Source organism: Pseudozyma hubeiensis (genome assembly GCF_000403515.1).
Source record: "Pseudozyma hubeiensis SY62 DNA, scaffold: PHS69, whole genome shotgun sequence".
NCBI classification, from domain to species: Eukaryota; Fungi; Basidiomycota; class Ustilaginomycetes; order Ustilaginales; family Ustilaginaceae; genus Pseudozyma; species Pseudozyma hubeiensis.
In genome coordinates this window covers 334,052-357,167 of record NW_012133851.1, presented here as the reverse complement: position 1 = coordinate 357,167, position 23,116 = coordinate 334,052, and the positions used below count along the sequence as shown (strand labels likewise).

At 57.7% G+C, this 23,116-nt stretch overlaps 9 protein-coding genes across 9 annotated transcripts; 7 read left to right on the top strand and 2 right to left on the bottom strand.

Moving 5' to 3' along the window:
- Positions 1–458: 458 nt before the first annotated feature.
- On the top strand, positions 459–3,755 carry PHSY_007361 (hypothetical protein; the record flags this gene model as incomplete). Its single annotated transcript, XM_012337955.1, has 1 exon — positions 459–3,755. The coding sequence occupies one exon, from the start codon at positions 459–461 to the stop codon at positions 3,753–3,755; it is 3,297 nt and encodes a 1,098-aa protein (XP_012193345.1).
- Positions 3,756–3,775: 20 nt separating this feature from the next.
- On the bottom strand, positions 3,776–4,543 carry PHSY_007360 (hypothetical protein; the record flags this gene model as incomplete). Its single annotated transcript, XM_012337954.1, has 1 exon — positions 3,776–4,543. The coding sequence occupies one exon, from the start codon at positions 4,541–4,543 to the stop codon at positions 3,776–3,778; it is 768 nt and encodes a 255-aa protein (XP_012193344.1).
- A 301-nt stretch (positions 4,544–4,844) lies between these two features.
- On the top strand, positions 4,845–8,908 carry PHSY_007359 (hypothetical protein; the record flags this gene model as incomplete). The annotated part of the gene is made up of 5 exons (XM_012337953.1): positions 4,845–5,608; positions 5,699–5,882; positions 7,154–7,242; positions 7,810–7,937; positions 8,049–8,908. 5 exons carry the CDS (start codon positions 4,845–4,847, stop codon positions 8,906–8,908), a joined length of 2,025 nt encoding a protein of 674 aa, XP_012193343.1.
- Positions 8,909–9,101: 193 nt separating this feature from the next.
- Positions 9,102–12,308, bottom strand: PHSY_007358 (likely anaphase-promoting complex subunit Cdc16; the record flags this gene model as incomplete). Its single annotated transcript, XM_012337952.1, has 1 exon — positions 9,102–12,308. The coding sequence occupies one exon, from the start codon at positions 12,306–12,308 to the stop codon at positions 9,102–9,104; it is 3,207 nt and encodes a 1,068-aa protein (XP_012193342.1).
- Positions 12,309–12,588: 280 nt separating this feature from the next.
- Positions 12,589–12,876, top strand: PHSY_007357 (hypothetical protein; the record flags this gene model as incomplete). Its single annotated transcript, XM_012337951.1, has 1 exon — positions 12,589–12,876. One exon carries the CDS (start codon positions 12,589–12,591, stop codon positions 12,874–12,876), a length of 288 nt encoding a protein of 95 aa, XP_012193341.1.
- Positions 12,877–12,971: 95 nt separating this feature from the next.
- PHSY_007356 (expressed protein) lies at positions 12,972–13,529 on the top strand (the record flags this gene model as incomplete). The annotated part of the gene is made up of 1 exon (XM_012337950.1): positions 12,972–13,529. One exon carries the CDS (start codon positions 12,972–12,974, stop codon positions 13,527–13,529), a length of 558 nt encoding a protein of 185 aa, XP_012193340.1.
- A 294-nt stretch (positions 13,530–13,823) lies between these two features.
- Positions 13,824–14,876, top strand: PHSY_007355 (potential oxidoreductase; the record flags this gene model as incomplete). The annotated part of the gene is made up of 1 exon (XM_012337949.1): positions 13,824–14,876. One exon carries the CDS (start codon positions 13,824–13,826, stop codon positions 14,874–14,876), a length of 1,053 nt encoding a protein of 350 aa, XP_012193339.1.
- Positions 14,877–15,708: 832 nt separating this feature from the next.
- Positions 15,709–20,514, top strand: PHSY_007354 (hypothetical protein; the record flags this gene model as incomplete). Its single annotated transcript, XM_012337948.1, has 1 exon — positions 15,709–20,514. The coding sequence occupies one exon, from the start codon at positions 15,709–15,711 to the stop codon at positions 20,512–20,514; it is 4,806 nt and encodes a 1,601-aa protein (XP_012193338.1).
- A 724-nt stretch (positions 20,515–21,238) lies between these two features.
- Positions 21,239–23,107, top strand: PHSY_007353 (potential pre-mRNA cleavage factor; the record flags this gene model as incomplete). Its single annotated transcript, XM_012337947.1, has 1 exon — positions 21,239–23,107. One exon carries the CDS (start codon positions 21,239–21,241, stop codon positions 23,105–23,107), a length of 1,869 nt encoding a protein of 622 aa, XP_012193337.1.
- Between the last annotated feature and the right edge of the window lie 9 nt (positions 23,108–23,116).

Here is a 23,116-nt window from a genome sequence, read left to right as displayed (position 1 = left end):
CCGGTTCACGGGCCATGCACGCCGGAAAGCCGGAACGGAGTTGACAGACGAAAGCGTCTCAGAACGTTGTCGATGTAACACATTTTAGCAGATTTTTCCCGTAATTCGGCTCAGGGTGCGACGAGAGAGGAGCGAGACCGTCGGATCTGCCGTGCGCGCTGCCGAGTGACTTCAGGGTGCACTTGCTGTGCTGCGCTGTGCTGTTGGTGTACCGCTGCGTGCGTGCTGATTCATGACCGACGTTCAGGGTCCTGATCTGCGGCTAAGTTAACTCGACTCGAGCTGCTGCTGCGCAAACTCGGAAGTTAGCCGATCGTGGTGCGTGGTGCGCGGTTGTCACCATCGTCGTCGTCATCCCACCGACTTCGCTTCATCTCCTCTTCCTCTTCCTGTTCCGACAGCTCGTCTTTTGCACCATCCTTTTTGCGTCCACCACTCACGCTCGAGCGACTGCAGTCATGGCTCAAGTGCAGGCGCACGACGAGGGCCAACAGCACGAGCAGCGCCGCACCGGCGGCCTGCTCGGCCTGCCTACTGAGCTCATACACAACATCTTGCTCTCTCTACCGCCTTTGTGCATCGAACACTTCTCGCAGACCTGCAAGCTCGCTCGAAATCGCGTATACGGCGAATTGAAGACAGGCGATCTTCACCTTTGGAAGCAGCTCTATCTCCAACGTTTTGACAATCTACCCAGCCTCTGGGATGCTCCCCAGTCCTCAACCACTCAGAACGACTCGCACGACCAACAGAACGCTGCCTCGTCACCCGAAACGCACGCCGTATCCAACGTCATGGCCCTCGTCCAACTCAGAGACCGTGCTGCCAGGCTCTACGCTGGAGATCCGAGCAACCACACACCCATCTCGTTGAACTTCAACGCCGTCCTCACTGCGCTGCTCTCCGTCATTGATACAGCAGTACCGCCACAAAGTCCCGACCAGTGTCTCAACACAGTCTGGCTCAGCGATTCGATCCTCTCGTCCGGTCAAGCCACATGGGCTCAGTGGGTCTTCCCTCGCTCCATCATGCACAGCCTAGACGAGTTCAAAAACGAAGCTGCCGCTCAGATCTCCTCCAAACGCTCCACTTCGCCTCAAGATCGCAAGCGCCGACGTGTCTCCGCTGCCAATGGCTCCTCAGAACAGAACGACCAAAGTGGGCCTTCGACTTCCGCAGCTGCAGCTGCTTCCTCGCGTCGTCGATCCTCGTCCAAGTCCAATGCTGATCGTCCCGACTCGGTACGCAGACGCTCCGCTCGCCTGCTCAAACTCATCTATCCCGAACCTCTCCATCCGCTCGTCGATGCCGGTCTCGACATTGAAGCACTTGTGCAGCCTCAGGTGCGTCTCGCCGCGCGCATCCATTGCTTGCACGGCATCCGCGCGTGGAAGGACTCTCAAAAGACGCGCCTCACGGAGAGCCCTCAGGAAATCCCCGGTCAATCCAGCAGAGACGGTCTAGCTAACGAGGGCGCAGCGCAAGCGTCAACCCAAGACGCTGCACAGAATCTCGAGGCGCCACGAGCACAAGAGACTGATGCCAATCAAGCAGATGAGGGCGAGGGCCAAGATCAACAAGACGAGGAGGAAAATGACGACGATGACGATGATGACGACTTTGACGACGACGAGAGCTTTGACGAACCGCCAGCAGCCATGCTGCGCCATCGACCTCGTGTGTTCGGTCCAAGTTTTGGGTTCTGCAACGCGCCAGACGAGGAGGACGAGGTCCGAGCGCGCATGAGGCAGAGAGTGTACGACTCTGGCTACTACGGCTGGTCCAACGGCTACGGCCCTCTTCACGCCTGGCGTCGACCTTTGGACCCACAAGCCGACGATCAAGACGACGAGGATGAGGACGACGCAGCTAATGATAGCGATGGTGACGAGGATGCCAGTATGGCCGATGCCGTAACGGGCCAAGGCAGCGAAGACGGCGATGACGACGCGCTACGCGAAGCTACTGAGCTAAGCGACGACGACGTCCCGGACGATCCCATTCCTATCGAGATCGAAGTAAGCCGCAACGGCGGCACCAGGCGCACGTTTCAAGTCGCTGATCGATACGGCAACCCCATCAACTCCCATCAAAGCACGAGCTGGGAAGCCTCGGACGGCGAGCACGATCAAGACGATGGATCGGGTCAACGTCGTACAGATCGCACGCCATTTCAGCCTCCCGACCACGGCACCTACGATGCCGAAACGCGGACATTCACTTACGAAGGCGATCTTCCCATCGGCATCATCACCGGCAGCCACAACATTCAGGTCACAGTCGGGGGCACGGTCGACTTTGTTGCTACAGGCTCACTCAACGTCCGATTTGTCCGACCAGGCATGCTTGCAGAGACTATGCGTGTCACCAGCGGACACGATGCCGATATGACAGATGACGAAGACGAAGACGCCATCCCGGACCACGACGACCCGGTCGTCGTCGAACTGGACGGCGAGGAGGACGATGACGTGGACAACGAAGACGATGATGACTTTGACGGAGATGCCAACGACTGGGATGACTACGCCGACGTGGACGACGATGACGATGGGCTCGGACACTTTGGCATGTTCCGACCCATGGCCGCAGCTGGCGGCTATCGCGGCTGCCATGCCAACGACGAGATCAAGCCCCTGCTACAACAACACGACGCGCAGCGAGAAGCTTCCGATGCGGACGATGGGAAGAAAGGTGTGAGCTTGCGCACGAAGGCGATCCACTGGGAGTTGGTCGAAGCCATCATGGTGGTCATGTATGCCAATTTGAAGGAAGCCATCTGGCTCGAGAATTGGGGCTTTGGCATCAAGATACCCAAGATATACGATGAAGCCGGCCTGCTCACCAAAGATCCGATGGAGAAGCGCGAGTTCCTCGAGTTTCCTACCGGTTGGATCTCATCACTGCCGAGTCCTTTGCCCGAGGTTCACGTCGACAGTGCCACCGACCAAAGCTCTGGCAAGTGGCCATCATCGCCGCCTCGACCCAATGGCTCTGCATCGACACAGGACGACGAAAAGCCGCACGACTGGGCACGATGCGAAAGCTTCTGGGGCGGCACGTACAGCTTTTTGGACTTTTCGCACTTCGTCGACTACAACGTACGCCTAGCGCGGCGGCGCAGACAGGCTTTGGTTAACGCCGAAGCTTCTGCCTCTGCCAGCAATGGAGCCAATGGCAAAGCGTCGATGCGGATCAACCAACTGGATCAGCTGCCGAAACCGAACCTGGCTGGGCTGGAAGAAGCCGTGGGCGACTGCTTGCAGCTTCGGCTCGAGTTGCTGCCCAAATCGCAGCAGCCGTTGTACAACGAAGCGGAGGAAGGGCAGGCGGACGATGACGAGTATCCGACGCTCTTCTTCCGAGGCACGACGGTGACGTACTGGGGCAACGAAGCGCCCATGCCGCGCGGAGGGGTGCATGGCAAGGTACGACCGGTGTATGCGAGGGAGGAGGACATGGATGAGGTCATGTGGAGGTGTCCGCGGGGGAAGAAGAAGATCGAAGGGTTGCACTGGTCCTTGACGCACGTGTACGAGGGGGAGGATCGGTGGCAGCTGGAAGGTATTCAGCCGGGACCACCGGGTACGCGTGCGCCGATCTTTGGGATTTGGACGGACGCGCTGCACGAGGAGGAGAGTCCCAACGGTCCGTTCGTGTACTGGATGATGGATGAGAGGCCGTGGAAGGAGATTGAGCGGTTGAACAGGGAGGAGGCGATGGCGGTGGCTGCTGCTAGGGCTGCGACGCGATGATGCGGGATCGGTGCATGAAATTAGACTTTGCTTGAGAGAGGGATCTCTGTGTGAATGCGGTAGGCGCCTTCATCGCCCTTTCGCTTGATCATGAGTTGAATGGCGTCTACGCGACACAACATGCCTGGTGGTTGTTGAGCTTGAGTAGGTTTCAACAGTTGTTCGGCTTCGGTGCATAGATGCCAGGTAGCTTTGGGTGAGGTTGTTTGACCTACGCTGACGTGTGGTTTGAACACCTGGTTTGGGGTGTTGCTTCGAATGGCGGGGGAGGTTAGGAGTGGGTGGAGGGATTTGCAGAGGTGGGAGCGGAGGGTTACGATGTGTGTGCTGTCGTCGTCGGCAGTTCTGCGGGAGGAGGAGGCGGGGGCGAATCGGTCGGTGAAGTTGGTGGGGTAGGGACGGAGGTGCACGTTGGTGTTGGTTCGGAGCGGGAAGGTGGAGATTTGGTCGAGGAGGAGGGAGTGAGAGGGGTGGTGGCGGCAGACTTCGCGGATGGCGGAAACGAGTGAGGACAGCGTGGAGCTGTGCAGGGATTCGATGGGTTGTGTTTCCTCAGAGGCAGAAGAGGGGACGGTGAGGATGAACGGTGGGATGAGCGTGATGTGTGGTAGCCAGTTGTCGAATGCACGATCGTGTCGCTGACGGAGGGCTTGGAGCGTGGAGAAGCGCTGCTCGTCGGAGGTGGTTTGAGGTTTGATGAGGATGACGAGGACAGCGACAAGTTCGCGGTAAGCTGCTCGGGCCGGGGTGGACCAATTGCGCCTCGACGGCGGGGCTGAGTGTTGCATCGATGCCGTTCGCTTGGCGAGTATTGAACGAAAGGTTGTGCTCGTCGAGGTTCGTGAGAGCGTGAAACGATATTTTCGACGGGAAGGTTAAACGAGTCGAGCATGGGATCGTCAAGATGCATATGACGGCGTTGTTCCGAACCAAAAAATTGAAAAGCCGCACGGACGCCGCCCACGCTCACCTTTCTCCACACAAATCTCGACGTGGGGGTCCTTTCGACATCGCTTTCTTCTCGCTCAACATCATCATCATCGCTTTGAATCTTCCTTACCGATTCGCTGAAATCCTTTCGATTGGACGATGGCGGTGCCGAAGATCCTAGTATGCCGGACCATGCCCACTTCGGTACTGCGTCGAGCCGAAGCAGCCGGCAAAGTCGAACTCATCACTCGACCTGACCACGAAGGCGAACAAGCACCGTCGCGCGACTGGGTACTCTCCAACCTGCGCGACAACACCATCTCCGGCGCCGTCATCTGCCTCTCCGACAAGGTCGATGCCGAATTCCTCGATGCAGCAGGTCCATCCCTCAAGGTGATCTCGACCATGTCCGTCGGCTACGACCACATCGACCTGCCGCTCTGCAAGCAACGCAGCGTTCGTATCGGCAACACGCCTCGCGTGCTCGATGACGCTGTCGCTGAACTCTGCCTGCTACTCACCCTCATGGTGACACGTCAAGTTCCAGTCGCAACTCGAACGGTCCGCGAAGGCGAATGGCCTCACAACCCCTGGACACCGACCTGCTTCATGGGCCCTCAATTGCGAGGCAAGACCATCGGTTTCTTGGGATTCGGAAACATCTCCCAATCCTTGTGCAAGCTTCTCGTACCTTTCAAACCAGCTCGGATGGTGTATACCACGTCAAAGGCGAGACCGTTTCAGCGGGACGACGAGTACTTTTCTTCGTTGATGCAAGACGCGTTCCCGGTCGACAGGATCAAGGTGGAGAATGTGGCGGATAAATTCGAGATGGCGAGGCAGGCGGACGTGGTGTTTGTGCTGGTGGATCTGAATCCGAGCACGAAGCACGTTGTCAACAAGGAGTTCTTGGATGCCATGAAGTAGGTACAGTTCTGTGTCCCAAGGCTGATCAGGAGGAAGATCGCCCCGATTGCTGACGACTGACGACACGCCCTGTTTCCGCTTGCCAGGCCATCGGCGTACATCATCAACGCCTCTCGGGGTGGGACCGTCGACACATCAGCACTAGTCGAGGCTCTTCGTAACGACAAGATCGCCGGAGCTGGACTGGATGTCATCGAAGGAGAACCAGGTGAGTTTTACTGCGGAAACCCACGGAAAAAGCCTTCGGGAACACGGCAAGATCCGAGCCGTGTACGTCGTTGCAAGTCACCTCGGAGTTCATCCAAACCGTTCATCGCAAATCGCATGGCGAGGACACTGTTGCCTTCACATCCGCTGTTTCCGATACGCCGACTTGGCCGCCAACCTGAGCCACTGACCCACGTTCCTCTTGATTATTTTCTTTTCCGTTCGAGACTCCAGTCATCCACGCGGACCATCCTCTGCTCGCCGCGGACTGCAGGGACAAAGTCGCCCTTCTCCCACACATCGGCAGCGGCACCACTGAAACACGTCAGGCGATGGCGGACATGACCATGAACAACCTCCTCGGCGCCTTGGGCCTGCGAGAGGATGTCGGGATGGAGTCGGTGATGGATGCCGAGCTTTAAACCCCCACTTGGGCCGTTAAGCGCGGAGTCTGCCGAGCGCCAAAGTCTTCCCGTTGTCAAGGTTCTCAAGACAAGATTTCTAGATTCATCAGAGTTGTCGCCCAAGTGTGTGTCTCTGGATCGTTCGTCCCGCCTGTGGGCAGCTTGTTCGTTGCTGTTGCTGCTGCGGCTTTGAAGACACGTGTTGTATGCTGTGTGCAGAGCAGGCACTTGCGGGATATGGCGGATTTACACCGACTCCAAGTTCAGAGCCACCTTTTTTTGGTCGTCATGACCACACGCTTGTCTCGTCATCATCGTCAAATCTTTGACAGCTTGCCATCGATTACAGACAACAGACCAACGCTTGCGGAACCTAGAGCGGATCTTTCCGTATCCCTCAACAACGTCATGGAGATGGATCGTGTGGAATACATATACCTCTGGAATCCGAGGCGTAACGTTCTCTTTTTTCCGTGAACCCCCTTTTCTGACGAAATTTCGACACCTCTGTTAAGCTCTTACACAACCACAAACGTGGTGGTTCGCATCTCGATTGTGAGATCGGAAACACTTACGACAAAAAGTGCACAGTCCAGCTCGCTCTCGTAGCTCGGCTTCAGGACCCTGCAGCTTTTTGAACGCTCTTTTCTTACTTTTACCCCGCATTTTTGTTTTTTGGGATGCGCGCTTCTGCAGGGTCAGAAACCCTCTCGTTGAAGATAAGAGAGGGTAAGCGCTCTCTTGCGTGGCTCGTGCTTCTAGCGAGCGAGAGGTGCGGAGATAGTGCTGAGAAGTGGTCACGCGGGTCAAGGAGTCAACACGGCAGACTGTAGATGCTCGGATGCTGTTCAGAGATCTCGCGGTGAGATATGACGGTGCGGACGAGGGTGGTGACTTGCAGGCTTGATATCGTTGTGATCTCGAACACAGCCAAGAGATGGTGACAAATGGTTGCGGTGTGACGATGAGAGTCGTGTTTGTAAAGACAAGTCGTATCGATGCAATGGCGGCAAAGTCGGGTGAGCCGGTCGCGGGAACGACACACTGCTTCTGTCTCTGTTGATCTGGTCGGAGGATTCGCCTGATTGTGGTTGTGTTGCTTCCGCCCGCCGATCTTGTGATTCATCCTTCTGTTGGCTGACTGGATGGCTCCGTTCGCTCGCTCCAGTCTGTTCCGAGTTTTCCCTTGACGTGACTGTAGCGCGGCATCTTGCACACACGCATGCGCCCCTGCACGCCACCATCTACCGGCGTGCGAAGGTCTTCTGACTCGGATAGTGCCGTCCTCGACCCTGTCGCCATCTGCGGTCCTTGTTGCCGCCGTTTCGACGTTTGGAAGCAGCGCCTCCAGATTGCTTGATAAACGCGTGTCTCGGCTCGTCCCTTCCTCCGTCCCACCTTGTGACTCCTTCTTCCTTTGGCACTCGTCTCTTCTTGTCCTCTTCCGGCATACACCATCCCGGCGTTTTAATCGCTGTTCCGCAAACGTCGCAGCTACGTTGGTCTGAATAGCTTATAACGTTCAGGCAGGTGCATCCACCCTCCGCTCCATACTGCACAATGTCGACCCTCCGCATTCCCTCTAGTTCTGGCGCCAACGCCGGCACCTTCAACGCCGCCAAGGGCGCTCTTGCCGGTGCGGGTGCCGGTGCTGCTGCCAGCTCGTCTTCCGGCAACAAGGCTACTCCCAAGACCTATCCCTTCTGGCTCGGAGGTACGTGTTTTCCGACTCCGCGTTCCCCACTCCCATCTGCTTATACCTGTCAAGAAGCTCTGACAACTCACTGACCTCTGCTTTACTTTACTTTCGAATCTCTCCCATCAGGTGCCGCCGGCTGCTGCGCAGCATCCATCACCCACCCGCTCGATCTCACCAAGTACCGCCTGCAAACAGCCACCGTCAAACAGGGCATGTTCCGCACCATCATCCTCTCGGTCCGCTCCGAAGGCGTCACCTCGCTCTGGCACGGTCTCACCGCCACGCTCCTGCGTCAATTCACCTACTCGGTTACCCGTTTCGCCGTGTACGAAGACATGAAAACGCGCGTCACCGCTGCCTCGGGCAAGGCGCCTACGACCTCGGAGCTCGCGCTGTGCTCCGGAACTGCGGGTGCCGTCGCGGGCGTGGTGGGGAACCCAGCGGAGATCGTGCTGGTGAGGATGTGTTCCGACCTCAACCTGCCCAAGGACGCGCGCTATGGGTACAAGAACTGCATCGACGGCCTCGTCAGGATCGTCAAGGACGACGGTGCAGGTACGCTCTTCCGTGGCCTCTCTCCGAACGTCTTTAGATCCGTCGTCATGAACATCTCCCAGCTCGGCTCGTACGACCTGTTCAAGGGAATCCTCCAAAAGCTAGACGTCGTCCCCGACGGTCCCGTACTCCAGACCGCGGCCAGCTTCTGCGCCGGTACGCTCAGCACTACGCTCTGCACCCCCATCGACGTGGTCAAGTCGCGCGTCCAGAACCTCAAAAAGGGTGCCGGCAACGTCGGTGTTGCCGGAGTCATCAGGGATGCCCTCGCCAAGGATGGTCCCACGGTCTTCTTCAGAGGTTGGACGCCGGCGTGGTTGCGTCTGCAGCCGCAGACGACGCTGCTCTTCTTGTTCTTCGAGCAGTTCAAGAGTTTGGTGGATAAGAGTAGGGAGGGGAAAGCGCAGGCAGAGGTGAGGGTCAACAATTGAGATCGTGATGATGTGACGATGTAGACACGCCTTTTTCAGCAATCGAGATGATTTTGTTTCATGTGCGTCTGGTGTGGATGAGGGAGGGTTAGGGACAGCGGTTCATTCCCGATTCTGAATTGGTTTGGTGGCGGTTTGCTGCCGCGAGTCGACATTCGGATCGAACACTGTGTAATGCAACTTCTGGCTGAGACTAGGACGTGGATTCGTCCATCAGCACGCTGCTCTGATCCTGACGCTCTGGCTCTTCATCCGCGCTCTGATTCTGGATTGTACCGCCACCGGTTGCCGACGAGTTGTCGAGACTCATCTCGGCCGCCGTGATAGCTGACGTATCCCCCTGAGGCATCCTCACCGAAGCGAATCTCATCGAAGCTTGATCTTGATACGACAACGAGCGATCCGCTTGCCCTCTCACCGGCGGCCGGTGCTGCTGCTGCTGTCCAACGCTCTGCTGCGACGCATCAAAACCCATCGAAGCCGAGTTTTCCGGGATCGTCGTCAACCCATCACCCTCCTCGTCACCATTCACCATCGCCATCCCTTCGTCCACCTCCCTACCCTTCCCCTTTCCCTTTCCGTCCTTCTTCCTCATCCTCTCCTGCGGATCAAACTTCGCAAACCTCCCCACCCCATACTGCACCTTCTCCTCCAACACGAAATCCAACAACTCCGTGGCATACGCGTCTCTCGGACAAATCGACAATGCCGAGTGGTACAGTGCCACTGCATCATCCAGCTCTCCTTGCTTGTGAGCCAGCATTCCCAAACACAGATACGCCTGGTGACTGTGCGGATCCAGTTCGACGACCGTCTCGAGCGCAGACTTTGCCTCGTCGTCGCGCGACATTCGCATCAGGGAAAGTCCGAGGTTGAGGTACGTCGATTTCCAACTCGACGCCGGATGTTGGGTTTCCTTTGCCAGCGAGATTGCTGTGGAGAAGAACTCGGATGCGGAAGAAAGATCGCCGGTTTGGAAGGCTACGATACCGCGTTCGTTGGCGAGTAGCGGATCGGAGGCGAAGATTGCTGCAGATCCTTCCAGCGATAACCTCGCCAGGGAAAGGTTGTCTTGGTGCAGATGTTCCATGCCGACGAACAATTTGGGCAGATGCGACTGGGGGAACAGCCTCGCAGCGGTTGAGTACGCGATGATCGCCTGATCGCTCTCCCCCTCCAGCGCAAAAGTGTGTCCAAACGCGATCCAACCCGGCGCAAACCTCGGATCCAACAACGACGCTTTGCTGAAATACCGCCTCGCCTCCGCCCACCTCCTCGTCGCAGCATACCACGTCCCCACCGCATACCACGACACCGCCAACTCCGGCTGCAGCTCCGTCAACCTATGCGCCAACATGAACAGCGCCGGTCTGAGGTTCTTGAGATGGTACGTGCACGCAATGTGGATGGGCAACGTCGCCGTATGATCCGCCGACAATTCCAAGATCCTGCTCGTCACGATAAACGCATCGCTGAACCTCAACCTCGCAAACAACTCCGACGCCAATCCGTGCAGTACATCCGGATCATCTCCCAGTCCGTACTCCTCCACCAACCTCCTCCTCGCCACCGCCGTCGTCTCCACCAACCCTTTGCCCTGCTTCGACAGCTGCGTCGTGTACAGCAGCCTCACCAGCTCGTGATCCTCCACCGCTCCCTCCCCCTCCCCCGCCTGCGCCGCATACTCCAACCCCTGCACAAACGTCCACTGCTCCCGCACCCCCAACATCTCTCCATCGATCAGCGCGGAAAACGCCTCGTAGTTCTTCACATCCAGCGCCAGCGCCGCCATGAACGAATCGCGCGCGCGTGGCAGATCATCCAAGCGAAGGTGGATCTGTCCCCGCAGAAAGGCGACGGAAGAACCGAGCTTGATACCTCCATCGTTCGACGGCCGTTTGTTGCTCGCCGAGGTGCCCCAGTGTTCCGTCTCGCCGAGAAGGTCGAGCGCTTCGTGGTACTTGGCAAGCCGGACTTGACACTGCGCAGCGAGGTACCGACATGCCAGACTGTGGTTCACCAGGATCGGACCGTGTGCAGGTGCTATGCTGCTGTTCTTGACCTGATCCAGATCGTCCTGCAGATCAACACCGTTGGCGGTTGCCTTTGAAGCCGCGGCAGCTTTCGACTGGCGCCAAGTCGTCGGAGCTGCATCGCGCAGAACCACAGACCCATCGCGTTCGGCGGAAGCATCCTTGAGAAACTCTTCATCAGACTCTGCATCCCTCCCACTGCTCTCGGTTTCCGACGACCCCGTGCCCGTAGCTGTGACGTTAAAGTCGCGGTTCTTGCGTTTGCCCGTGGCGGAAGAGGCGGCCGAATACATGCTGTCCTTCGTCGTGGATCGAGCCATGATGCTAGCAGGCAAGATGGAGGAGGATCGCGTGCGCTGGAGCACCTCCTGCAGCGCATCCTCGTCTTCCTGCACGTTTTCAGAGGCGAGGAAGCCTTCTGCGCCGGTGTGCTTGGCCGAGTAAGGGGCGGAGTCAGCATGCGTGGACGTCGTTTGGCCAGCAGATCTAGTTGGATTGCGGGAGCGAGATGCACCTGTTCGCAAGGGCGAGGTGAGCAGCTGTTCAGCTCGAGCATACTGATGCGTGTAGAAGTAGCACTGGGCGAGGTGGTAGGCGTCGTTGAAAGCGGCAGCTGTGGTCTCGAGGGAAAGCACTTTGGATCCCCAAAAGATGGCCGTGTCGTAGAGGTGCTGCTGCATGGCATCCTGTCTCCATCGGCGCAGCCTTGTCAATGTCGAAGTTTCTTCTTCTTCCTCTTCGTCAACATCTGGATCGTCACCAGAATCCAGTGCCTGGCCGACGCTGTGCACAGATGGCTGCTTCGAGGTCGATGCTACTTCCCTGTGAATGTCTGCCTCGATATCCGAAGACGCACCAAGCCCGTTGGCTAGCCCCGGGTCGGAATGCAGGTAATCTTCGGATGGCTGCGACGACTGCACCACGGGCCCAAATGTAGCATGGCTGCTTAGCCTCGACTTGGCGACCGTACGACGCCTCGGGAGCGCGTGATGTGCGCTGACACCGCTATCGTCTTCATCAGCGATCGAGTCGAGCCTAGACGTGTGGGAGGCGACGCGCTGACGTTTCGCGGAAGGCGAGCCGGCGAAGTTGGGTCTCGACTTGATGGCTCTGGACAGAGCAGGACTCAGGTCGAGCAGCCCGCTGTTGTTTGCATCGTCGTCATTGCGAACGACGCTGAGGCTTCCATCTGGGTTGAATGCGCCGAGAGCGGAGGGGAGTGGCTGTGCGAGGTTGGTGGGAGTGTGTGGTGATTGAGGAGCAGATCGGGAGCCGGAAGGGCCTGCTACGGCTAGCTTGGTGATCTGACGTGGTCGCGGACTGCCGAAAGGGAAGCCTGGACTGGAGGCGGTGTCGAGTGGCACCATGTCCGGTCGAGTGAGCGGCAATCGTTGCCTGGCTATGCGGTGATGCGAGGTTGGGATGGTGTGAGGATGACAAGAGAGAGCCCAATGCGAAATCCAAGTTTGTGTCACTTTACCGCGCCGTGTTGATCTTTTTTACGCGACTTGCAGCCGTATTGGACCTAACACGTTCGCAAGTATTCCCTCCACACCGAGCCAAGTCCACAGTCGGATCCGCGCCGGAACGGTGAGAGGGGCATACGGAGCGTGAGAAAGCGGTTTGGACCCTGGCGGCTCGATTGTCATGCTCACTCGCCGAGGCTGCTTCTCGACCACCACCCACGAGCATCACAGCATGCAGGCTGTGCCTCACGACGAAACACAACGCCAACAATCGAATCATACGAGCGACATCTTCCAGGCTGATTCGTACCCTCCCGTCGCCAAACCACGTCTGCAACCGATCGAGAAACCCATCGTTCCTTCGTCTTCTCACCTTACCCAAGCGTTCTCAGCGTCGGCCCCTTCCGAAGATCAGAAGCAGGATCCACTGGCCAACAGCATCATTTCTGTTCTCGACCTGCCCAAGTAGTCCACAAGATGTCGTCGTCACACGAGCACAAGCACGCTCCGCGAACGTCAGCGAGGGATGGCAACGAAGCGATCCCGACCGTATCCGCTTCGGGCATGCCGAGGATCTTTCCTCGTCACAAGGACAAACGCAACTCATCCGAGCAGGATGAGTACGACGAGAAGGAAGGATCGCCACCCCCTGAACTAGCAGGCCCAGACCACGACTCGGATGCTTCCGATTCAGAGAACCAAGGCGAATCGCAGGAGGAAGAAGAGCAATCAAAGTCAAACTATCCACCGACTGGCTCACTCACACTAGCCGCCTTCAACCCGTACTCCTCCATCCCTCTCTCGCGTCGATTGGCGCTCATCTCTGGCTCCGTGTTTATCAATCTCGGCTTGCCTTTCCTCAACGGTGTCATGCTGGGATTTGGAGAGATCTTTGCCAGGGTGGTGGTCGCTCCCGCCTTGGGCATCACCGGTGTCGGATGGGCAGGCGATACTGCAAGAGCAGTTGCCAATTGGAGCAATTGGGGCAGGACACCACGAACCACGACGACGGCAGAAAAGCGCTGGAACGACCATCTGGCCCAGCAGCGTCAGCCAGGCGACTTCGACGATTGGTCCGCTACCAACGACGGAGTCGCATCTGGACCCCGCATGGAGCTCTGATTCCAATCTGCGAGTCAACACATTCACAGTCGACGCACATGTACCATAGCTTTCAATAGACATTCATCAGGTCACATTGTCGATGTCGTTCGTGATGCCAGATTTTTTTTAAATAGGTGTGGTGTTAGGCTGAAGCCGTTCGTTCTCCACTCGTGGATTCCGCTCCGCAAAATGCAGGTGGCTCGAGCGGCGATAATGAAAGGCCGGACATCCGGTTGGTATCGTCTCGACTCAGCATCTTGACCTTCTTTCTTGTTGCCCTCGACCTTAACTTCTGAGCAACTTCGTTTTGCAATGTCTGGTCCCTTGGTACTCATCACGGGCGTCACTGGCTTTCTAGCCGCCCACGTGCTCGATGCTGTTCTCGCCTCTCCTGCCAACTACAAGGTTCGAGGAACGCTTCGATCCGTCAACAAGAAGGACGAGATCCTCTCTCGTCTGAGCGCGCAAGATCGCGAACGAGTCGAGTTCGTCGAAGTCGCCGACACTGCCACATCTGACCTCCTACCCGCTGTTCGAGGTGTCGAAATCATCCACCACGTCGCTTCCCCCTACCAACTCAACGTGCAGGACGCAGAGCGCGATCTGCTGATCCCCGCCGTCGAAGGTACTCTGAATCTGCTGCGCTTCGCCAAACACGAGAAGAGCGTCAAGAAGATCGTCATCACCTCCTCCTTCGCCGCTGTCACCAGCTTCAAAGAGGGCGGACCCAACCGTCCCGGCTTCACGTACACCGCCGAGCACTGGAATCCGTCCACCTACCAAGATGCGATCGAAGCCGGCGGCGCAGGTGCATTCTCCTACTCTGTCAGCAAGAAGCTCGCAGAGCAAGCAGCTTGGGACTACGTATCCAACGAGAAACCCCACTTCGAAATTGCGTCCGTCAATCCGCCCATGATCTACGGCCCCACCTTGCAGCCAGCCGTCCGACTCTCCAACCTCAACACCTCGAGCAAAACCATCTACAACCTCGTCTCGTCCGCCGACTCGATGCCAGAGGACCGTCTTCCGCTCTTCTGCCATGCTCGGGATGTCGGCGACGCACACGTTGCCGCGACCGAAAAGGATGGTGGTATGGGCGAGCGATACCTGCTGTGCGGAGGAAAGTTCACGTGGGCTCATGCGGTCAAGTTTATCAGCGAACAGTACCCCGAGTTGCAAGATCGTCTGCCGAAGGGCTGGAAGGAGGCGGTCACGAATCTGCGCGATCTGGATACCATCGCCACTCTGGACACCAAACCTGCTCAGACCAAGCTGGGCCTCAACTTCAAGGATTGGCAGACCACGCTCAAGCAGTCGCTCGACAGCTTGCTCGAGCTGGAGAAGCGAGCTGACTGGAAGAAGTGATTGCAAATGTCAGCCCCGGGAAGGAAAGCCTAGAGCGAAACATCAATATAAAACCCAGATCCTACTTCTGAAGCTTGAGCGCTGTTCGAGAGAACCACTTGTGCGTGAGCCGATCTACCGGTCGCAAAGCATGCAGTGTGCACCAACACTAGCTGCGAGGGTTGCAGATGAGATCGATCGAGAGCAACAGAAGACCGAGGATGGAAGCGGCCCGCGGCGACGGTATCCAAAAAGGTCAGAGGCGTGGTCCGCGGAGACGGCCAATTCCGTTCCGGCGAGTCGCGCGCTGTGGTGGTGGTAACCAAGCGCCGAATGCCCTGCATTTTTTTTCTTGGTTGGCCATTCGAAACTTCCGAAGGAATTTGCTAATTGAGTCCAAAACAGCGCCGCGCGTCGGCGTTGCACGACAGGAGCAAACTCATTCTGTCCAAAAGCGGTTCACCAGCGCCAAGGTTCCACTCTGACGTCGGTGCAACAAAAGCCACGCATGCACAAATATGGCAAGTCATCCGAAGCCGAGACTCACCACGTTTTTTTGCATTCGCTGAGCCGAGCATGAAGCGTGTTTCTTTGTGTTATGGTTGAGCTACTGCTTGCGTTGCATGAACTCAAGGGTCTTGTTCGAATAGAGCAACAGGTGAAAGTTCAGCCTTTGCTCGCCGCTGTTTCGGTTGCCGCCTTGTGATGCCAACAGTGCTAGGAAGCAGTCCCAATCGAGTGTCTCCGAAGGTTGCTGATTGCCTTTCTCTTCCTTCCACCATCTTGTCCATTTGCCCCAACTGTACTGCGTGTTCCCGTCGTTTTGCGCGCAGATAGACAGGCTTGTCTCAAAATGGAGGGCAGTATGCCGGCTGCACAACCAGCTCCGGCCATCTCTACCGCAGCTGTCGACGAACGCGAGCTCCACAACGGCGCTGACGCCGATGCTGCTGGTGCCAGTAAAGCCACCTCCGATGCTCCGTCTTCTGCATCCAACGGAGGCGATGCTCAACCGTCTAGCAAAGGCTCGAACGAGGCATCTTCGTCGCCAGAGATGCCTCCCGTCCAACGCATCAAGAGCGGTCGAGGTAGCGTCCCCCTCTCCTCGTTCGACCCTCAAGGCATGGCTGAACTCACCCGTCGTCTTACCGAGCAATCCATGCGTGCTCGCTCCCGCACCACCGACGGCGGAGAGGCTGCGATCGGCTTCGATCCTTTCGACAAGGATGGCAAATTCGAGCTCGAGCGTTTCCTCCGTCTCGTCATGCAGCAAGCCGAAGGTGCCGGCAACGAGACGCGGCAGATGGGTCTCGTGTGGCAGAACCTCACCGTCACCGGTCTCGGAACTGGCTATGCTCTCGGCGACACCGTTGGCTCCCTCCCACTCAAGCCCGTCGAAGCGCTCAAGAACATCAAGACATTGCTTCATCCACCCGTCAAGACCATTATCGACAACTTTGAAGGCTGCGTCAAACCCGGCGAGATGCTGCTCGTCCTAGGACGTCCAGGTGCCGGGTGCACTTCATTCCTCAAGACCCTCGCCTCCTACAGGGACGGGTTCCAGGACATCACCGGAACGCTTCTCTACCAAGGAATGGACCACACCGTCATCGACAAGCGTCTTCGAGGCGACGTCGTCTACTGTCAGGAAGACGACATCCACTTCCCCTCGCTCACTGTCTGGCAGACGCTTGCCTTCGCCGTCGCCACTCGAGCGCCCCAAGCTCGTCGTCGACTCAACCTCCTCGAGAGCCAAGACACCCAGACGCGCGATGGCTACATCAAGACGCTCGTCGAAGTTTTTGCTACCATCCTCGGCCTTCGTCACACCTACAACACCAAGGTGGGTAACGACTTTGTCCGTGGTGTTTCAGGAGGTGAAAGGAAACGAGTCAGTGTCGCCGAAACTTTTGCTTCCAGAGCCAAGATCGCGCTGTTTGACAACTCGTCGCGAGGTCTCGATTCGAGCACTGCGCTCGAGTTTGTCAAGTCGCTTCGTGTTTCGACCGACATCGCCAACACTACCACCGTAGCTTCCATCTATCAGGCAGGAGAAGGTCTCACCCAGCTCTTTGACAAGGTGCTCGTCATCAACGAAGGCAGACAGGTCTACTTTGGTCCCACTTCCGAAGCTCCGCAGTACTTCCGAGAGATGGGCTACATTCCGCAGGAAAGGCAAACGACCGCCGATTACCTCGTGGCGTGTACCGATGCGCACGGTCGCAAACTGCGCGAAGGCTATGAGAACCGAGCACCCCGCACAGCCGAAGAGATGGCGCGGTACTGGCAGAACTCACCCGAAGGTCAGAAGAACCGCCAAGAGGTCGAGGCGTACCTGCAAGAGCTCAAGTCCAACGTCGACGACGCAGCCGTCAAGCACTACAAGGCCGTCGCTCGCGAAGAAAAGGCAAAAGGAACGCGAAAGGGAAGCCCCTACATCATCTCTCTCCCCATGCAGATCCGACTCGCCATCAAAAGGAGAGCCCAGATCACCTGGGGTGACATCCTCACCCAAGTCATCATCGCCGCCGCTTCCATGTTCCAAGCGGTCATCATCGGGTCCGTGTTTCTGCTCATGCCCAAGAATACCTCGGGTTTCTTCTCGCGAGGCGGTGTGCTCTTCTTCGCCCTGCTGTACAACTCCTTCACCGCCATGTCCGAGATCACGGCTGGGTACGCGCAGAGACCCATCGTCATCCGTCATCGACGCTTTGCCATGATCCATCCGTTCAGCGATGCACTGGCCAACACGCTGCTCGACATGCCGATCCGTCTCTTGACGCTGACCACGTTCGATATCGTTCTCTACTTCATGGTCGGGCTCCAGTACACGGCCGGTCAGTTCTTCGTGTTCTACAGCACTACGGCGCTCATCACTTTTACGATGGTCGCCTTCTTCCGCATGCTCTCGGCAGCGACCAAGTCCGAGTCTCTAGCGACCATGATCGGAGGACTTGCGATCATCGATTTCGCGCTTTACACCGGATACGTGATCCCACGGCCGTCGATGGTGGTCTGGTGGAAGTGGCTTTCGTACTGCAACCCCGTCGCGTTTGCGTTCGAAATCCTGCTCACCAACGAGTTCAGAACGCTCAACGTCCCCTGCGCTAACTTCATCCCCATCGGTCAGGCCTACGCAGACGTCTCGAACGAGTACAAGACGTGTGCAGTCGCATCGGCTCAACCAGGCCAGGACATCATCATCGGATCCGACTACCTTGCGCAATCGTTCAACTACAGCTGGTCCAACGCCGGTCGCAATGCCGGCATCATCTTTGGGTTCTGGTTCTTCTTCCTGTTCATCTACAGCGTCGCCTCGGAGTTCCAAAAGGATCCGAGCGCTTCTGGTGGCGTCATGGTCTTCAAACGCGGCGCGGCACCCAAGGAGGTGGTGCAGGCGGCGAAAGCCTCGGGCGACGTCGAGGCTGGTGATGCCGCTGGTCACGCTGACGTTGTCGACAGCGAGCAAGATGCCCACGCTGAAAAGGCGGTTGGCAAGCTCGAATCGTCCAACTCGGTGTTTGCATGGAGGAACGTCAACTACGATGTGCTGATCAAGGGCAACCCGCGTCGTCTGCTGAGCGACGTGAGCGGATTTGTGGCTCCAGGGAAAATGACGGCTTTGATGGGAGAGTCGGGCGCGGGAAAGACGACGCTGCTCAACGTACTGGCACAGCGCACGGATACGGGTGTGGTCAAAGGCGTGTTCAGCGTCAACGGCGCTCCTCTGCCCAAGTCGTTCCAGTCCAACACGGGATACTGTCAGCAGCAGGATGTGCATCTCGGAACGCAAACCGTCCGCGAAGCTCTCCAGTTCTCGGCGCTGCTCCGTCAGCCACGCGAGACACCCAAGGCGGAAAAGCTTGCGTACGTCGAGAACGTGATCTCCATGCTCGAGATGGAGTCCTGGGCCGAAGCACTTGTGGGAGAAGTCGGTATGGGTCTCAACGTGGAGCAGCGCAAGCGTCTGACCATCGGCGTCGAGTTGGCGGCCAAACCCAAGTTGCTGCTGTTCCTCGACGAACCGACTTCCGGACTGGACGCCATGGCAGCGTGGAGCGTGGTGCGTTTCCTTCGAAAACTCGCGGACGCAGGTCAAGCTATCCTGTGCACCATCCACCAGCCGTCGGGAGAGCTGTTCAACCAGTTCGACCGCTTGCTCCTGCTGCAAAAGGGTGGTAAGACGGTGTACTTTGGCGACATCGGACGCAACTCGACCAAGCTGCTCGATTACTTTGGCGATCGTGCCGACAAGCGTTGCGGCGAGAACGAGAACCCCGCCGAGTACATTTTGGACGTGATCGGTGCCGGAGCAACAGCCACTACGGACAAGGACTGGCATCAGCTCTTCCGCGATTCGCATCTGTACAAGGAGATGATCTCGGAGGTCGAACGAATCGATGCCTCTGCTGCGGACCACCACGCGACCGCCGAGGAGGAAGCGATGGGGATGCGCGAGTACGCCGAACCGCTCAGCGTCCAGGTAACGCAGGTGATGCGCCGCGCTTTCACGCACTACTGGCGAGACACGACGTACATCATGTCCAAGCTGATGCTCAACATCATCGCCGGTCTGTTCATCGGATCGTCGTTCTGGAACCAAGGTCAGATCCAAACCTCTGCTTCGCTGCAGAACAAGATTTTCGCCATCTTCATGGCGTTGGTGCTGTCCACGTCGCTGTCGCAACAGCTGCAGCCGGTGTTCATCCAGTTCCGTGCGCTGTACGAGGTGCGTGAACGACCGTCGAAGATGTACAGCTGGCCGGTTGCTGTGACGGCGGCGCTGGTGGTGGAGATTCCGTGGAACTTGCTGGGTGGAACGCTCTTCTGGGCACCGTGGTATTTCATGGTGGGATTCCCATCGGGTTCGACGGCGGTGTTGGTGTGGGGACTGTACATGCTGTTCCAGATCTACTACCAGACGTTTGCAGCAGCCATCGCCGCCATGTCTCCGAACCCGATGATCGCCTCGATCCTCTTTTCGACGTTCTTCTCGTTCGTCATCGTGTTCTGCGGTGTAGTTCAACCCCCACCTCTGTTGCCTTACTTCTGGCGCTCGTGGATGTTCGTCGCCTCACCCTTCACCTACCTGCTGGAAGGAATGCTGGGAGCGGTGCTCAACAACCAACCGGTGCGTTGCGCTCCCCAGGAGTACAACCGAATCACGCCTCCACCCGGCCAATCGTGCGCTGCGTATCTCGCCAACTTTGTCACCTCGCTCGACGGGCCCAACCTGGGCACGGGCTACTACATCGACGGCCCCAACGGCTCGTGCGACTACTGCCAGTTCCGCCTGGGCAACGACTACCTCGGCTCGATCCAGCTGAGCGCTGCAAACAGGTTCCGCGACATCGGCATCATCTGCATCTACATCGTGTTCAACATTGCGCTTTGCTTCACGCTCTTCTACTTTTTCCGCATCTTCAAGCTTTCCAGCTTCAAGAAGGACAAGCCGAATGCGAAAGCGACGACGACAGCAACGGAAGCAGCAGCTTCGAGGGCGGATGCGGGCGCGGAAAAAGCTACCGAGGCGGTCAACTCGACTTCGGCGGCTGCAAAGGGTCCCGGCCACGAGGATGTCAGCCAACCCGGATTGGTGGCGAATCCGTTTGGTGGTGCAGGTCAACACGGTGTGCATGATGTGCAGGCCAAGCAGTAGATCGTCATAAATGCTTTGATATTCACCACTCAGTAGATCGTTACAAATGCTTTGGTATTCACCATTCAGTAGAACTAACTATGCGTAGTGACAGAGTCCACAAGGCTTGTGGTGTGATTCCGTTTGATGCGCCAAGACACTCGATCCCGTTTCCGTCACGGAAGCAAAATGTTAGATCAAATGTGTGTCGAGCCAACAAAAGTTGGAAATTGTGCGACGGACGAAAGCGATGGAAAAATGGCTGAAATCGGCGTGTCTGTGCGACTTTGCTCCTTTCCTCTCAACCACATCATCCGCACCCACGACTCTCTTTGGCGCTGTATCATTTACAGTGCACAACGTCGTTGACCGCTTTTTTGCTTCGTGCTTCTCGGTAGTAGTAGTAGTAGCTAGCTGTCGGCTTTGAGCAACGTCTCCTTTTCCCCCATCCATCACTCCCCCTTTTCCTGTCTCCCCCGTTCTAGCTTGCTGCAACAGCTGTGTTTGAGCGTCGTCTCACACATAACAAGATCATCTCCTCATTCCGCTCGTGGCCCGCTCTTGCATCGTTGGTTCGTGCCAGATAGATCGCTTGAAGTTGCCATTGTCCCAAAAGCAAGCTTCTTTGTGTGACACAGATCAGCACATTGCATCCCAGATCCACTTCATCGTCTCGCATCCCCGCTCGTTGACCCGCATCTTGCCTCTTTGACAGAGGGTCACCCCTTGGAATCCCATCTTGAGAATGTACGGTGCTCCTCAGCCAGGCTACAGCGCACCAGTCCCGCAGTATGGCTACCCTGTCCAACCGCAGCAACCGCCTCCCGTCGACATTGGCTCGGATCCCGCTGCCTTTGCAGACATGTACAATTCGCACCTCAAGTCGCTCACCTTCAACTCGAAGCCCATCATCACAAACCTCACCGTCATCGCACACGACCATGCCACGCGCATGTCCAACGTTGTCGCAAAGTGCCTCGACGACCACATCATGCACTCGCATCCTTCTGTCCGCTTGCCCGCACTCTACACGCTCGATTCCATCTCCAAGAACATCGGTCACCCCTACACGCAGCTCTGGTCCGCCCGCATCGTTCCCATCTTTCTCGAATCGTATCGTCTCGTGGACCAACCTACAAAGTTGCGCATGGAAGAGCTATTGGGCACGTGGAAGACCGCCGGCCCTGGTGCGCGTCCCTTGTTTGGCGACAATGCGCAGTGGAGTATAGAGAGGGCCTTGTTCGGCAGCCAAGGCATGCCTCAACCCAATGCGGCGCCCGTGGCCGCCGGCGTTGCAGATCCTCGTGCGAACGCTGCTCGATCCAAGTCGAAAGCCATCGAGAACATCGACAGATTGCTTGCCGTGGACGGCCAGTCGCTCGCTGCTAACCCTTCCGACCAAGCCTTGCATGAAAGGGTCGACTCGCTCGCTCAGCTCAAGCAAGTCATCCTCACGGCAAACTTGTCCGCTGACGAGATGGCTCTGATCCACGCTCAGCTAGACAGTCTATCGGCAGCGACGCAGCGATCCAATCCGGCCGGACATGCGGCTGCTATGCATGGTCAGCCGCTTCCTCCAGCACCCACGCCACAAGCTGCAGCACCTGCTGCTGCGGCGACGCCGCCTGTTGTTCCACAAGGACTGTCGGGAGCGCTGGCAAACCTCTCCGCGCTGACCGGTGGAGGACCCACAGCAACCCCCTCACAAGCGCCACCGGCCAACAACGCAGCTGCTTCCCTTTTTGCGTCTCTGATGCAAGCAGGTCTTCTTCCTGGCTCATCCAACCCCACTTCTGCAGCCGCCACTCCCCCACCCGCCGTCGAGAGGGATCAAGATGAAGACTACGTAGCCGCCATCCTGGCGCTTGACATCAAGACGTCTGGACTCGAATTCAACCGCGAACCACCAGCCTCGTACGAATTGATCTTGCACAAGCATCTTCCCCTCCAATGCCGACAGTGCGCCAACCGTTATCCCACCGGCTACAAGGGCCAAGGACGAATGGACGACCATCTCGACTGGCACTTTACGCAGAATCGTCGTGCCAAAGACTCGGCCGCACGCGGCCAGTCACGATCCTGGTTCGATCGTCTGGAAAGCTTCATCCGCGGAGGATTTGACGATTCCGCACCCTCGCACAAATCTTCTGCCACCGGCGGCAACTCAACCGACCGCGACGGGAAGTCCTTCTCCGCAGCACAGGACAAGGCGCTCAAGGAAAAGTTCGCCAAAACATTCGTCATCGCCCCCACAGATGCCGAGCTGGCAGCCAAACCGTGTGGGATCTGCAAAGAGTCGTTCAAGTCGCAATGGAGTGAGGACGAGGAGGAATTTGTCTGGCTGAACGCGATCAAGGTGGAGGACGCAGCTGGAGCGGAGGTGTACTACCATGCGAGCTGTCATTATTCGGCCAAGAGTTTGACGGACAGTGTTGCGGGCGATGGGAGGAGGACGGCGAGTGTGGGTGTCAAGAGGAGGAGTGCGAGTAGGACGGCGACGCCTTCTGCGGGTGCGGTGGGGAGTGGGAGGAAGAGGAAGAGTGGGATCGCGGAGGAGGATGAGGTGGCAGAGGAGGATGGGGAGGGTCCGCCGAGTAAGAAGTCCGCTGCGTAGATGCGGACA